General features: G+C 35.8%; 1 protein-coding gene across 1 annotated transcript in view; it reads right to left on the bottom strand.

The window, feature by feature from the left end:
- Positions 1-478: 478 nt before the first annotated feature.
- Positions 479-16,402, bottom strand: part of PHIP (PHIP subunit of CUL4-Ring ligase complex) — a gene marked incomplete at both ends in the record, with an annotated part of 122,283 nt that continues 106,359 nt past the window's right edge. Inside the window, 9 exons of the mRNA XM_079716072.1 lie at positions 479-1,116; positions 5,208-5,405; positions 5,941-6,200; positions 6,656-6,819; positions 7,412-7,564; positions 11,619-11,768; positions 12,033-12,086; positions 12,425-12,494; positions 15,866-15,991. Coding sequence (XP_079572198.1) covers positions 479-1,116; positions 5,208-5,405; positions 5,941-6,200; positions 6,656-6,819; positions 7,412-7,564; positions 11,619-11,768; positions 12,033-12,086; positions 12,425-12,494; positions 15,866-15,991 — 1,813 coding nt within the window. The remainder of the gene's footprint in view (positions 1,117-5,207; positions 5,406-5,940; positions 6,201-6,655; positions 6,820-7,411; positions 7,565-11,618; positions 11,769-12,032; positions 12,087-12,424; positions 12,495-15,865; positions 15,992-16,402) is intronic.

The following is a 16,402-nucleotide window of genomic DNA, read 5'->3' as shown; positions in this document are numbered from 1 at the left end:
ACACATTTCTTAATTTACTGCTACTCTGGTAACATCTGTTCTCCTAGGGACAAGACTTCTGTATCAACAGAAATGTACCTGGCTTGGTCAAAAATAATTCATTTTAACATAAAATGCTCTATCACTAGGAATATTATGCTCCTTAAGAGTATAGCAGAACTGTCTTCTTCAGAAATAAATTGGGAATTCATTATAGAGCCTCAATTTCCTTTGTTTTGAACAGTAAATGAAATGAATGTTGAAATGCATAACCTATCTAAGGGCAATAAATAGCAAACATTTAAAATATATATGTATATATTTATATATATATATATATTCATTTAAAGAAGTGAAGTGTCTTGTTTGTTTTTTTTTGCAAATCAAATCATAACATTCCCTAATCCGTCATAGCAGCAAGGAAGCAGAAGGCATAGTTCTACATACTCCTTAACTGTACCTGCTTTATAGATTTTGAAGTAAAATATTTTGATGCAAGTTACCAACCAATTAAGTTAGCTTTTGCTTTTTCAGTCAACTTTCGGACTCGTCCTCTACTAGAAGTTCCAAAAGTCAAAGAAGTGTCTTCAAACAACAGCTGCCTTTGCTCCTCTTCAGAGTCATCCTCGTTATAGAAGGCTGTCCTTCGACCTTGGTTTCTAGTTCTCATGTGAGGTTCAGAGCCTTTAAGTTCCTCAAACTCTTCTTCCTCATCCAGGGGATCGTCTGTCTTTTTTCGGTTACTTCTCCTTAGCATTTTAACACTTGTAGGAACTATGAGATCTGAGTCTAGTTTTTGTGTCTTCATCTTCCTTTTGGGTTTTCTGCCTCCACGACTCTTTTTCTGTAACAAATCCTCCTTTACAATATTAGTTTCAGAAAGAAAATTGCAGGTTGAAGAAGGAACTACTTCATCTCTGATGGGATGCATGCTATTTTGCTCCGAATCTTCGGGCTTTGCATACTGTAGCTTTTTGGGCTTCCTACCCCTCTTCTTGTGTGTAACTTCACCACTGCTGGTATTAACATCCACCTTAGGTTTCCTTCCAGGTCCTCTCTTCACAAGCTTAGATGGCTGCCCTCCGTGGCCATTTACTTGAATGCTTCCAGGTACAAGAGCATTGTTTTTACAATCTGCTGAAAGGGAACAACAGTGCACTTAATATACGGAACTGCTTTTTTATTTGACCCTCAAACCAGTCAATAAGTCCACTGCTATAGTTATACATAATGACATAATCCAAATTTTTTTTAACTAATATGAGAAAAAGAACTGACAAAAGGCTAACAGTTTAATGATATTATTTATCTTCTATTTAAAACTCACAGAAGAGAAGCATCCTTAATGAAGTCACTGATGACTTGACAAGAGGGAAATGAAACTCAGAGCAAATAAATTACTTGTCTAAGTTAATACTGTAAATTATGATAGAGCTGGGATTAGCCAAGGTTTCTTATTCCTACTACCTTTACTATACATCCTAACGTATGAGCGTTGTTTTCATTACACAAAATGACCCTGTTTACTCGTATGGAACTTCACCACCACAAAGCCCTTTGTTTCCCTCATTAACACAGAATTTTCCTGTCTTCCTACCTTCAAGCAGCTCCATCATGGAAAATAATCTTAGCATAAAATCCATGACCTTTAAACTTGGTAATCGGAATAAATAAGCATTATCATCCCCCTCTACTTTCCTCTAATCATTTTTTTCTATTATGGATGGAGGAAAAAGGGGCTATCAAGACTGGAATGATTCTCTTATTTAATCCTCTCTTGGATGTGATGATGATCATGACCTTTCTGATATCAGAGAAGAATTCATAGTCTAAATATTTCCTTATGTTCCTCAGAAGTAAAAAGGATCTCCTTTCCTACTAACTCCTATGCAAGAGGTTTGGAAGTACATCTACTGGAATAATTCATAACCGTTGTTCTCCATCAACACTACCATGGCTTTGATATTCTTCATCTATCCTTTTTACAACAGTAGAAATAAGTTACTCTTGGTCACAGAATTTTTTAAAAAGGGTTAAAAAAACAACTAAATGGCAGTTTTCTTCACAGGCTCTTTTTGGAACAGTCCTATCTCCGTATGTAACTGAATGGCAAATGACTGATTTTTAATCATAAGCAATACTGGCTGCATGTATCAATCAAATCCACTATGTGTGCAACTATTATCAGGATTAAAATCCCATTATAACAAACTCCATGATAAAGACCATTACGCTTTATTAAAAAATAAAAAAAATTCTTAAGATCAAATTCTAAATCTGTAGGATCTGGACATCATGATGAACTGCCTTTCTATGGTTTAAAAAGAAAAAAAAAAGCTATTACCCTTTCAGATGACGAAAAAGGTGACAAACACGCATTACCACTAACTTTTTTTTTTTTTTTTTGCGGTACGCGGGCCTCTCACTGATGTGGCCTCCCCGTTGCGGAGCACAGGCTCTGGACGCGCAGGCTCAACGGCCATGGCTCACGGGCCCAGCCGCTCCGCGGCATGTGGGATCCTTCCAGACCGGGGCACGAACCCGCGTCCCCTGCATCGGCAGGCTGACTCTCAACCACTGCGCACCAGGGAAGCCCACCACTAACTCTTTTTCCTCCAAAATTCTGAAGTTTTTTGTTTTGGTTGTGGTGGGAGATCTGCAATGCAGTATTTTACAGGAAATCCATAAAGAGATGGAAAGTGCTGTTAAAGAGAATGCTTCTTCATAATGTCTTGGGCTTGAACTGTACAGTGCTTTGCAAACTTCAGGAAATAACTGTCAAGAGACTCAGAGAAGGAGTCTCTGAGCCAACAGCAGAGGAAGAAGGCAAAGCCCTCATTTCCTGACCCCACAGTACAAATGACTTTCTTCAGATTAGTGGTTTTGAATAATGACGAGGGGAGGGGCGCAGGGGAGAAACGTGTGTGTGCATAAAGTAGTAAAAGTATTTTCTAACAAACAATTACCCTTAACCTGCCTGAGGATTCTGTAAGATTCTGTGCATCTTTTAATTTGTTTTACATTAAGACTACTGGCAAATAAATATCCAGTTCATATACCCTACAAAAGTTCTACAGACTGGCTTCAAGGACTCCACTCCAGGGGCTCCTTGAAATGGTCCAAATTTTGTGTGGATATGCCTATGTGCATTTTTTTAGGGAAAAAAACTACAGGGTTGGCCAACTTTACAAAGCAATATGTAACCTAAAAAGGTTCAGAACTAATGCAGTTCTTTTAAAAAGGAGTTCAAGAGTTAAAAAGTTTTAAAAATCACTCATCTGGACCTGTACTATCCAATGAGGTCACTACTAACCACACGGTCACTGAGCACTTGAAATGTAACTAAGCAGTTGAGGAAATGAATTTGTAATTAAGTTTAAATTTGAATATGAAGCAGTGTACATTTTGAAACACTGATGACACACTGAAATAATATTTTGGATATAAAGGAGTAAATAAAATACAGTATTAAAACTGATAATTTCACCTGTTTGCTGTTACTACATGTAGCTACTAGAACATACGTGGCTTGTATTATATTTCAATTGCACAGCACTGCTCTTGTTTCTAATAGTTAATTCAAGTACCAATATTTATATGATAAGTCATCATTAATGAGTTACATAGTAGCTTATTATATTTCTATACTGCACTGGTATTCCTATGTATTTGTAATACTCAAAAACTATGAATCAAATTGGCTATTGGACCTCCCCTATCATAATGCTAGAACCAATTCTCTATATACATTTGATTTCCCTAGGATTCAGGACTAACAGAAGCAAGGCCAATATACCATTCAAAACTTTGAATTCAGTTCAGAAAGGAAGCAAATATAAAAATGTAAAACAATCACATACAAAATTATTTACTTACTTATTCAAACACTGATTGTCCACTATATACTAAGTATAGGCAATTAAAAAATGAGCATGGGCAAGCACAGGAGTTCAGATTCTACTGGAGATAGACAACATAAAAAAAGAATAGTTCTATCAACATTATAAGGGCCACAAAAGGCAATGAACTGGAAACTATTAAACTAGTAGGAAAAAAGAAATTCCGAAGAAGGAAGAAAGGACAACAATATTTAGGGACTTCCAAGTGGTTTAGGATGGCTGGGACATAAAAGGGAGCCAGAAAAGTAAGGACAGCTGAATGTTAGACAACAGCCAAGCGATGAAGAGTCTTGTGTAACAGGCAAAAACATTAAACTCTGATTCCATGTATGATTCGAAGGCAGGGAAGGATCTTAATTCTCTGTGTGTGTGTGTGTCTGTGTGCACGTGATCAGAAAGGTCACTTTGACTGAAGTGTGGAAGATGGACTGAATAAGGTAGAGTTGAGAACTGAGGCAGGGAGACCAGTTAGGAGAGTGCGACAGTCCACGGAAGTAAGAATGGAGAGGAGGAAATGGATCTCAGAGATGTTAAGGAGGCAGAAAGAAATAAGTAGATTTGGATGATGATTTTAAACTTATAGAGGTGGGAAGATCCCAATATCATTAGTCAAAATGAGGTTGTTTCAGTAGAAAAATTAAATTGTGAGAGGTTTCTGGGGGGAATACTGAAAAGGAAATGGTCTAGACACACTCTGGAAGTCATGACGAAAAATGCTTATTCTTGAGATGTCTGCTGTCAAGAAGCCGTAATTATTTTAACATGTCGTAGGGTGTATTTCATCAGTTACTTTCTTCATCTTTCAAACAGAAAACTTTTACAATGAAAATCTGAAGACAAAAGAACTCTGGAAGCATAACTCTAAGGGGTCAAAAGTTGTATGCTAGAATAGATATCTGGCTATAGACAATCCTAATGAATTTAAAGGTCAGTGTGTTGAATTTTGTGATATAAAAACAACTCAAATTTTTCTAAAGAAGTGCTATACTGGGTTAACTAAATTCAACTTTATTTAAACTTCTTGGATATACTTTTGTAGGTTTTGTAATACTGAAGTTAAAAACTACTAAATTTATATCATTAAAAGCCTGTGATTTTAGAATATGCTTTTATTTTTCATAGGACAGAAAATGCTTTTATTTTTCATAGGGCAAGTTTTTCTTGGCTTCTAAAATTTAGTAACAATACAGTTTGCTTTTGGCACAAATCAAAAGATGTCTCAATAAATTTATCAACTAATACAGAATGTGTGACTTTTAAATGAGCAACCTAAAAAGTGGATATAAATATTATCTTCAATAGAACCACCATTTGTAAGATCTACGGTACCTTGCTCGATGACAGCTGATGACTTCGAGAGAGCGGATGTCTTTGAGAGCACAGACGATTTCATTTTACGTTTGACTGGCTTTTCTTTTTCCATGTTTTCTTTTGTAGAATTATTCCTAGTGGCATGACTAAAATTGGACTGACCAGGACTTGAAAGAGTACTCAAGGTTTTGGAATGTTTCACGGAATTCTCTAGAACTAAAACACACATACAAAAGATTAAAAGCTAAGAGTTAAATTATTTAACCTTAAAAAACAAGCAAGAAGGTTGGGATTACTTCTAAAGTGAATTGTTTGAATTAGCCAACAGGACAAAACCTGGGGGATGCTTAAAGCTTCCGTAAGAAATCTACTTTCAAAAAGGAAAAAGGCGTACATAATAGTTTCAGACCTTTCAGAAGCTGTCCAGTCACTGCAAGATTATGAAGGGAAGTGCTGGCAAACTGCTAGCAAGTCTGGGTTCTACGATTTAAATTTAGGCAGTTTGGATCAGAGTTGCCATTTTTGAGCATTATCCTATATTGACACTCCTAAACCTCAACTGTTCTTTTCCTTATCAAAAAAAAAAAAAAAAAAATTAAAAGAAAAACGTGCAAAAACAATATAAAAAAGCAAAACCAACAGTGTCTGATGGAATTTACTAAATCCAATATATTCCATTTGGCAAAGTAAATGCTTAAATTACAAAAGTCGTTATAAATATTTCAATTTAGAAACTGTAGCTGATTCTTACTTGTTTTCCCTGGCACTGCAGATGTGTTCGCTTTCGAAATAAAAGTCTTCGCTGCTGAAGAAGTGGATGGTTGCTCACTGGTAACTGGATCTACAGCCACTCGATTGCTTCTGGTTCGAACTACAGAACTGGATTCCGTTTTACCATTTATCTGAGCAGCACTGTGCCTTGGTGGTATTGATCGTGTAGGTGCAGAGAATGGAGAGGTAGCAATATCTGACTTTAACTGGGGTTTTAAGATCCTTTTTTTCCGTTCAGGGCTGTAAATAAAATAGTATCATTAGTCATTCTTATTGCTCTATGTGGATGAATAAAACAGTTTTATAATACTGTTGGATTCAATATTTGTACTGTTATGAAATATGTTAAAATATGAGATTTGTAGTGGATTTCATATGGTTGTGAGCCTTTGAAAAGTGAATATTTAGTGAAGGATCGCTGTAAATGCTATAGTTATATGACAGAAAGCATGATGCCATCACTATCCTAAAAATGCTGTTTTACTGTACAGATTTAGCAGTTTGAATTTAAGCACTTACACTAGTATAGCTTTAGTTAAAAGATTAAAAATCCTCCACATCATAGGAACTTGCATGTCAAATATATCATTCTGCAATATAGGGAATAGTAAAGGAAGTATTAAAAAACACCAAGTTCTATCATTTAGATGACAAAGTTATAGATCAGTTGATGATATTTAAAAGAAATCAAATACCTTGATGCAGCACTACTGGAAACAGAGCTGCTTCTATTTCTTTTCCTCCTCCTTTTGGTTATTGTATTTCTTTTATGAAAACGAAGGGCAGATTTATAATCCGATAAAACTGAACTAATGTGTTCTTCAAAGAAAGCGGACAGGCGCAAACTCATGCTGTAAATCTATGGAAAGAAAAAGAACTGTTCAAACATTCCTGAAAGGAAATGCCTGTTCCTTTGAGATAATAATTTAAATATTTTTCTAACAAAAAGTTTTTAGAATTTAAAACACTGCATTTTCTCAATCTCTTTTGACAAAGGCTAAAACTGAAACATTATTACAATTAAATTATTTTTGTATTTCTTGGACAAAGAAAGGTAAATGATATTTACAGTTTTACTCATTTTTATGACTCATATGAGCATTATATGGAAAAAAATGCTCCTTTCCACTAATGCAGAAAACAGCTGGAAAAGTTAAGCACACGTACCTCTAACACATATCAGGACAATGTGTACATGATGTCTATTCAACTACACTACCTTCAAGAAAAGTAACCATTCCTAAATATTAGTGACATTAGTGTTTTTTCATAGAAGGAATAAAACAGAAACATGTGAGTTCTTTTTTCTACTAGAATACCATTAAGAACCTAATAGAAAGTTTGTCAATTTTGCTTTAAATTTTAAATAAAAGCAGCATTTAGTTACTCAACATACTTTTCTACTAATTTCATTTCATTTAAACAGAAAAGAAAGCAATTCAATTATATACCCTTGATCTTTTGCTTGGTGTATATGCTTTGGAATTACTAAAAATAAGTCTGACATCTTTACATAACTCCATTGGTGACTCATAATTCCCAGCCTCTAAAGTCTCTCTAACGGTAGCAAAATCCATTGGAGTGTCAATGATGTCTCTGTAGTCCTAAGAGAGGGAAAACAGGTCATATTAATAATATAATAATGCATTACTTCTCATAACAGGGATTCACATTCAATTTCTGTGATGACTGCAAGTCCTAGAACTATTAATAATCATTCCTTGTTTCCCTCATCAAGGCTCCCTTTTTTCCCCAAGTCATTTTTACTTTTTTCATGTCCCCTACCTTTTACTGCAATCAACACAGGATTTCTCTCATTCAAGCACCTATAAATTCTGCTTTTTTTTTCCTTCAGAAAGAGGTAAAGGGTAGAGTTGTGTTCGAAAAAGGAGATTAAAAGAATATCGAAAAAACTCAGTTCCACAACTACAAGTTTGATATAAAAAACCCAAAACTTTATACTACCCATGAACTCTAAAGGCTGCTAATTCACTGAAACATAGTTGTACCTTTAAAATTAAGAGATAAAAACAATAAAAATATGTTAACATCCCATGTATGTGAAGGCCTGAGCTCTAGTAACCTCAACTTCAGTACTACAAGTACTATAATTGGGAACTTTGTAGTAATCAAGAATTATGAATGTAAATATCTGTCACAAAGCCTTTGCACTCCATTCCACAGAAGAAAAGTGCAGTCACCCAAAGTCTCCACCTCATCAATTGTGTATAAAATAAAGCAATAAAAACAGGCAAATGAAAGGAGAAAAAAGCAACAGAATAGTATAAAATGATCCAAATATGGTATCTTTAAAGGAGTAAATAATACTATACCTTTTCCATAGCCCCAGAGTATGTAACTGTATTTTTCAGAATACAATAACTTGACTTTGCCCCATCAAGTTTAAATTATGATCAAATATGTTTGACCATAAAGCAAACAGTATTACTGCCTTTGACAAATAGGGACAGTTTTATTTCTTCCATAACAATCTGCAATGCCCTTTATTTCCTTTTCTTGTCTTGTTGCACTGGCTAGAATTTGCAGTACTATGTTAAATAGCAGCTGTGAGGATGGACATTTTTACTCCACTCCTGATCTTAGGGGGAAAGCATTCAGTTTTTCATGATTAAGCATGATGTTAGCTATAGGTTTTTTTTTTGTTTTTTGTTTTTTTTTGTGGTACGCGGGCCTCTCACTGTTGCGGCCTCTCCCGTTGCGGAGCACAGGCTCCGGACGCGCAGGCTCAGCAGCCATGACTCATGGGCCCAGCCGCTCCACGGCATGTGGGATCCTCCTGGACCGGGGCACAAACCTGTCCCCCCTGCATCGGCAGGCGGACTCTCAACCACTGCACCACCAGGGAAGCCCTAGCTATAGGTTTTTAAACAGATGTTCTTTACCAAGTTACGGAAGATCCCCTTTATTCTTAGTTTTCTTAAGTCTGTTTTTATTATTAATGGTGTTCTGTTCTCTTAGATTATGTATTTGTCTTTTTGGCATCCATTCAGCACAGGGCCAACTATATTAATTTTCTTATTTTTTTATTCTTGAAACTGTGGCATTTTGGGGACCAAACTGACCTAAGGAGAGACTGCCCCCTCCCAAGGGCTAGGCAATTCTTAGAGATGGCAAAGGGTTGTGCTGGGAATACAACTTTCACATGCAAACCAACCATGTCCTTAAGCAACCCTCACACACCAAGCCAGTATTTCCTCTGCCCTGAATCATCCCAGGGTCAGGTATCAGACAACCAGAGACCACCCCTATGCCCCAAAACCAACTGGAGTAATTCAAGGTAGCCAATCTTAAGCTGTTGACTATGCCCTGCCTTGACTTTCTCATGCAAACCTCAGTAAAGGCTCTGGCCTAAGCTTGTCCTCTGCTCCTGTTTTTTCTGGCTGTGTTGGGTCTTCGTTGCTGTGCGAGGGTTTTCTCTAGTTGTGGCGAGTGGGGGCTACTCTTCGTTGTGGTGCGCGGGCTTCTCACTGTGGTGGCTTCTCTTGTTGCGAAGCACGGGCTCTATGTGTGCGGGCTTCAGTAGTTGTGGCTTGCGAGCTCTAGAGCGCAGGCTCAGTAGTTGTGGCACACGGGCTAGTTGCTCCACGGCATGTGGGATCTTCCGGGACCAGGGATCAGACCTGTGTACCCTGCTTTGGCATGCTGATTCTTAACCATTGCACCACCAGGGAAGCCCCTGCTCCTGTCTTCTGCAGCGTGACTAAGACCCTGTGCTTTCCCCTGTGGCCCTAAGTGGTATTTGGTTAACCCCTCTCTGGGACCTGTAAGTGTAATAAATTTCTTTCTTCCAAGACTCATTCTTGTTTCCTCCTGTGGCCACAATGATTACCACACCATACCCAACATGTACATTCTTAAAAGAAATGAGTACTGAATTCTGTCAAATGCCTTTTCTGCACTGATATGATCATGTGATTTTTCTTCTTTAGCAATGAATTATTGACATATTGACTGATTTCTGAATACTGAACCAGCCTTATATCCCTGGGAAAAAACCCACTTGGTCAGGGTACAAAATCATTTTCATATATTGCTGAATTCTATTTGCTGATACTAAGAATTTTTGCACTTTCTTCTTTTGTAGTTTTGTCTGGTTTTGACATCAGGGTAACACTGGCTTCATAGAATCAGTGTAGAAGCATTCTTTATCTTGAGGAAGAGACTGTGTAGAATTTGTGTTAGTTCTTTAAACATCTGGTAGAATTTTCCAGTGAAGACTCCTGGACTTAGAGATTAAAAAATACATACTTGGGCTTGCAAGAAACAAAGGGAAATCCACACGTTTCAAAAACAAAGAGAAATGAAAACCAGAGCACTTTAGCATTAGCTCAGTTCTTCTAAGAGGTTTTTTGGATGGTAGGGTTTGAATTAGACCAGTTTATCACATTGCTGGAATTAAAGATTTATCTTCTACATTTAAGATTACATGTTTCTTGATTTTTAAAATGACAAGTCATTTATGATATTTATCTATTGATGAAATTTCTCTATTTTCATTGCAAATTAGAACACATACATAAAGAAACAGATAATAAAGACTTTGGTGATACCACATCCAGGTCATGATCTCTTATAAAACGTTTAATTTTAATTTGAAACCATGAATGTTATCTGATATACAATCTTTAGTAACTGGAAAAAGGAATAAAAAAAATCACTTGAAGTGAAATTTAGATTGCTAAGACTTCACGCAAAAATAAATACTTGTAACATGTTTACTCAAATTTTTTACCATGAATTCCATAAAGATCATAAATTGGCATAACCTACATATATAGTAGTGCCACCTTACATTTATATATAGTGCTTCAGTGTAAAAACTTTTAATGTTTAATAAATAACTAGTAATATTCTCATTCCACTTCTATAACCCTGTAAGAAAGGTTAGAGACAGGTATAATTATTCTTGCTTCCTAAATAATTTCCATAGTAAATTCACAGTATTAGTGTGGAAAAGAAAATAGTAAATATATACTCAGATATGAAAACTGAATAACTTGCTCGAAACTGCAGAACTGGTAAGAGGCAGAGCTGGGACAATAACCCAATTCTTTGGAGTCTTAGTTCAGGGTTACTTCTTTTTTTACCACACTGTTCAATTTAGATGCTCTGTGTAGCCAAATGGATAATGAGAAGGTGTATGAAATAAAAAAGAAATAAACTATAATCATAAAAATAAATAGTAAACTGTCATGTATAAGAGATATATATGCATTTATATATATATCAAAATCAAACTGACAAATAAAGAAAGTATTTTCAAAAATACTTACTGGGGGACTTCCCTGGTGGCGCAGTGGTTAAGAATCCGCCTGCCAATGCAGGGGACACGGGCTCTCGAGCCCTGGCCTGGGAAGACCCCACATGATGAGGAGCAACTAAGCCCATGCGCCACAACTACTGAGCCTGTGCTCTAGAGCCCATGAGCCACAACTACTGAGCCTGCACACCTAGAGCTGGTGCTTCACAACAAGAGAATGAGAACCTGCACCCTGCAACGAAGAGTAGTCCCTGCCTGCCGCAACTAGAGAAAGCCTGCGTGCAGCAACGAAGACCCAACGCAGCCAAAAACAAACAAACAAATAAATAATAATAATAAAAAAAGCTATGTGCAAACACATTAAAAAAAATACTTACTGGATATTCAAGAAGATCTACTGGCTGACGGAAAGGCTCAGAATCTTCACACTGAAATATGAGATTTAACAATTCTTGACACTGTTTCTTCCATGCTTGAATATCATAAGACTGTGCTCTGTTACGTAATCTTCTTCTAGGCTGATGGTCCTAAAATTAAAATGTTTAAATAATATTAATAAAATAATACATATAATAAAATTTTTATTTTTAATCTTGGACAATTAGGTAATATACAGTGATTCAAATAAAAGAAAACATCATTCACCTAGCTCTGAAAACCATGCATTGTTGTGACGGAAACTGATTTGGAAGTTAATACTTAATCTGTCTTTAAAAATAGTAAGAGTAAAAAAATGCTTAATACATTTTAATTCATATAAAGCACTTCTGTTAAAACAAAGAACTTAGTACCTTCCTTTTCCGGGTAGAAGTTCCTGGCACATCAGTGTCTTCTTTTTCTTCTTCCTTTGAAGCAAGAATGTATCAGATTCATAAAATATTCTAGGTTTCACCATATTCTATAGTTTTTTAATACCAATTATCTCCTTTACATTTTGGAAAACCCATAGTATATATGATGCTGGAACACTTTACTGACTCATGAAAAAGTCTCCCTCCACCCACCGTTTAAAAAAAATCATAACTATAACAATTCTGAATCATTTTTTTAAAAAAAGTTAGCAACAACATTAGGCAAAGATAATTTTCATAACAGTATTTACCTGAAAACTACCATGTGTAAATTTCTTTTTATATATGGAACATAACCAATGTAGTAATAATCATAATGAAATATTAAATACCTCAGAGTCAGACAAAACTTTCTTCTTCATTGAATTGTAGAGTGGAATTATGTTATAACAAGTCTGATCCCTAAATAACAAAGAAATGTTAGTATACAAGACACGGGAGTCATGAGATTTTTGTCCTTTAAACCTGTTAGTAAAACAAGATTTTAAGATAAAACTTGAAGCTGAAGGCTTATTCATCAGTTGACTCCAAAACCCTATGCACACACATCTGCCCCTGCCCCTCCATTCTATGTGAAGCTTCCACTCTGGCCTATTTCATTACACCAAGCCCAATTCCCATCTCCCAGGTTTTCCTCCGTTCATTACTGTGCCTGGAATGCCTTCCTTCATTCTTCAGTCTACAAGGAATAGCTAGTATATCTCCTGTCTTCTAATTCCTTCTTCCTTTTACTCTTAAATGTAGGCATTCCGTAAAATTTTGTCCTTAGCCATCTTCTATAAGTTCACTACTGTGCCTGGAATGCCTTCCTTCATTCTTCAGTCTACAAGGAATAGCTAGTATATCTCCTGTCTTCTAATTCCTTCTTCCTTTTACTCTTACATGTAGGCATTCCGTAAAATTTTGTCCTTAGCCATCTTCTATACCTTTTGACCAGATAATCTTATATATCTGCAGTTCATCTGTGTTAATGAACTCCAAGTTCCTATAATTTGGTCTGACTCTTCTCCTGAGATTCCTGACACCACCTAAAATTCTGCACGTCTAACACTAACTGTTGTTTTCCGCTCTTTCTCCCTTTTCTTTTTAACTTTCTTTTTTCCAACCCTCCTTACAGTAATGCAGGGCTTTTCACTATTCCTTCCCTTGCCTCCTCCTTGTAAACCCAATCACTGGACAAGTTCTGTGACTCTACCTTCAAAATCTCTTGGCATCTGCCTCTTTCTCACTTCCATAAATTAAGCCTCCATCACCTCTTACTCGGTCAGCTGTAGAAGTCAATCTGCAGTCAGTTTAATATTTTTAAGGCAATTTGCATCATGTTATTCTCATGTTAAAAAATTTTCAACAGTCCCTTGCCTTTTGTCTCCTATCTGTTAACATTAGACACTGCAGTCAAATTAATATTCTTAAGGCATAGCAAGCACCATGCTATTCTCATGTACAAATATTTTCGATAGCTCCTTGCTCCCTGTGCTCATATTTTTAGTTCCTCAGGTCAGCATTCGAGGCCCTCCACGATATGGTCCAAACTCGAGTTTAGCACACTGTATCCCTATTACTTCTGCTCATGTACTCTCTACTTCACCTGATTTCAGTTACTCGATTCCCTTAACAAATCTTTACCTTCCTCCATCATGCCATTCCTCATCCCTGGAATTGCTTTCCTTTCATCTAACTTCTGAATCAGTATCTACCTTGTCCAGAACATCTTAACATACTTCTCCCTGTACCTGAAATCCCACCCTTATAACCAGAAGTGACCCTATCCCTCATGTAAACGTTCATACAAACTCCTTTTACTTTTTCCTTATATTATAGTTACAGATTTATCTACCCTACAAAACTGTATTTAAGAGGATAATTATGCATTTCTTTCTATCTCCAAGTATCTATTACAACACTTTGTATACACCTATTGCTTGAAATTTGGCCAAATAACTCAATTAAAACGTACCATTACCAAAATTTCAAGACATACTAGACATCTTGAAAAGTAACACTAGCTAAAAATGGGTCTTAACAAATTGTATACCTCTAAAAAATGCCAGGGATTTACTTTTAGATATATACAATGTAAATGCTTTATTATTTTATTTTAATCTGTTCTTATAAGGCATTTCAAAATAACTATTTGAAACAAATACAATTTCACAGATTATTCCAAATGTAAAAATAATTGTTTCATCTAAATTATTTCACTAAAATATGAATTTACTCTATCATGTGATTCTATTGATTCCTATCTCTTTGGAAAAATAGACGTACATAACATATATAAAACACACAAAATTACAGATTAAAAACTTTATAGTTAAGATACTATAAACTTTTACAACCAAGTTATATAAATAGTTTTCTGAGGATAACTAATTTTTATTATCTTGATTATTAATTCTTGATTATCAATTTTACTGAAAAGCAGCAAAAGCTTAGCAATAACAGCCCCGAAACTACTTGGAAGGCAACAGCTTTCTTTAGAGAAATAAGGTCGAGGAAGGGCATAAAGTTTATCTTATGAATTTTCTTTGGTGGTTTTTTTATATTGCAATTACCTACATTCCTTAGCAAAACAAACAAAAACAAACTCACCTAATACCAAGAAAAGGGACCCTATGATTATGCTGAGTAATGAGAATGAAGCTGGAGATGTTTAAAAAAAAAAAAAAGCCTCAATAATCCCTTCATGTAAAAATGAAAGCTGATAACAGGTGAATACTTAAATTATAAAATACCCAATTCTCCTCTTAATGAGAAAAAATTATCCAATATAAATAAACTTAGTATGAATTCAGAGCTGTATTTTGTAGAAAATATACATATGATTCATTCCTCTGGCTTCAATTTAGAAGACTCAATTCATTCTATGAATGCATAAAATCCCTAAGACAAGGAAGTAAAAGTCCTGCTGTCTTAAGAAGTTGTAGTTATCATCACTCTTGGTATGGGATTAATGAATGAGGAAGTAAACTTGACTTTGAAGAAGAAAAACCTTGAAAGTTAAATTCAGTTTCCTGCTGACGTATCTGAATACTTGTTCATAAACGTGATAGGGGCAATACAATGTTAAGGTGAAAGGTTCTCAAATCAAATGGCAGACACTCATTTACTGTGAAAATTAAACAAGTTAACCTCTAAAAGATTAAATTTCCTTAACTGTAAATTCCAGATAATGATCTCTCACACCTGTAAGATTTTTATCTGACTTAGAAGAGCTAATTTAGGTAAAATATTTTTTTTTTTTTTTTTGCGGTATGCGGGCCTCTCACTGTTGTGGCCTCTCCCGTTGTGGAGCACAGGCTCCGGACGCGCAGGCCCAGCGGCCATGGTTCACGGGCCCAGCCGCTCCGCGGCACATGGGATCCTCCCAGACCGGGGCACGAACCCGTATCCCCTGCATCGGCAGGCGGACTCTCAACCACTGCGCCACCAGGGAGGCCCTAGGTAAAATATTATACGTTCAGTAAAAGCTTGCTATTATTATTATTATCGAACATTGGATTTAGAGAAAGATCCATATTTTCTTACTTGAATTGCAGAACACAACTGTAACACAATCTCTTTGACTCTGTAATTATTATCAGCCAGTAAACTAAACGCTGCTTCTTTAGACAGACATACGCTTCCTATTTTGAGTTGAATTATGCTTATAGCACAGCACGTGACATGATGTATAATAAAAAATGATTGTATTCTATGTTTTGGCATTTTACATTTTAAAATACTGCCATTAATTGTTATAGTAATATAATTAAGTGTGGAAAAATACTCACTTTATAAAATGTAGAAGAAGATCAGTCACAAATTTAGCAGATTTCACAATAGGGCTTCCAGGCTCATTAAATGTTCGTGTATTATGCTCTATATACCGAACTTCCCACATTAAGGAAGAAATCCGCCTTTAAACAAACAAAATGCAGAAGTCTTATTAATCTCTTTATACTTAGAAATACATACACACATTTTAAAACCAAGACATTCAGACTCTTTATTTGCAGTCTTAAATCAATTACAAAACTCACACCTTAAAAAGCTGTTTTCAAAAAAATAGAACGTCATTTGTGTTGGGAGGGGGAAAGAGTAGCAACGTTATGTACTGGCATAGAAGATGTCTGGATTTGACACATTAGTCTATCAACAGGGCCTTCTTTTAGGGAGAAAGACTATAAGGAGAGTAGCAGGAGGAGGGAAACAGTGGAGTTTTAGTTTTTGCTTTACATATTCCTTTCATGTATGGTGTCATTTTTTGGTAATAAGCATATCTGCTTTTACTTAAAAAAGGAAACCAAGCAATTTCAATCTAATTCTAT

This window comes from Hyperoodon ampullatus (genome assembly GCF_949752795.1).
Source record: "Hyperoodon ampullatus genome assembly, chromosome: 12".
NCBI lineage: Eukaryota > Metazoa > Chordata > Mammalia > Artiodactyla > Ziphiidae > Hyperoodon > Hyperoodon ampullatus.
Note: the sequence above shows the minus strand (reverse complement) of the source record. Positions and strands in the feature narration are given on the sequence as shown.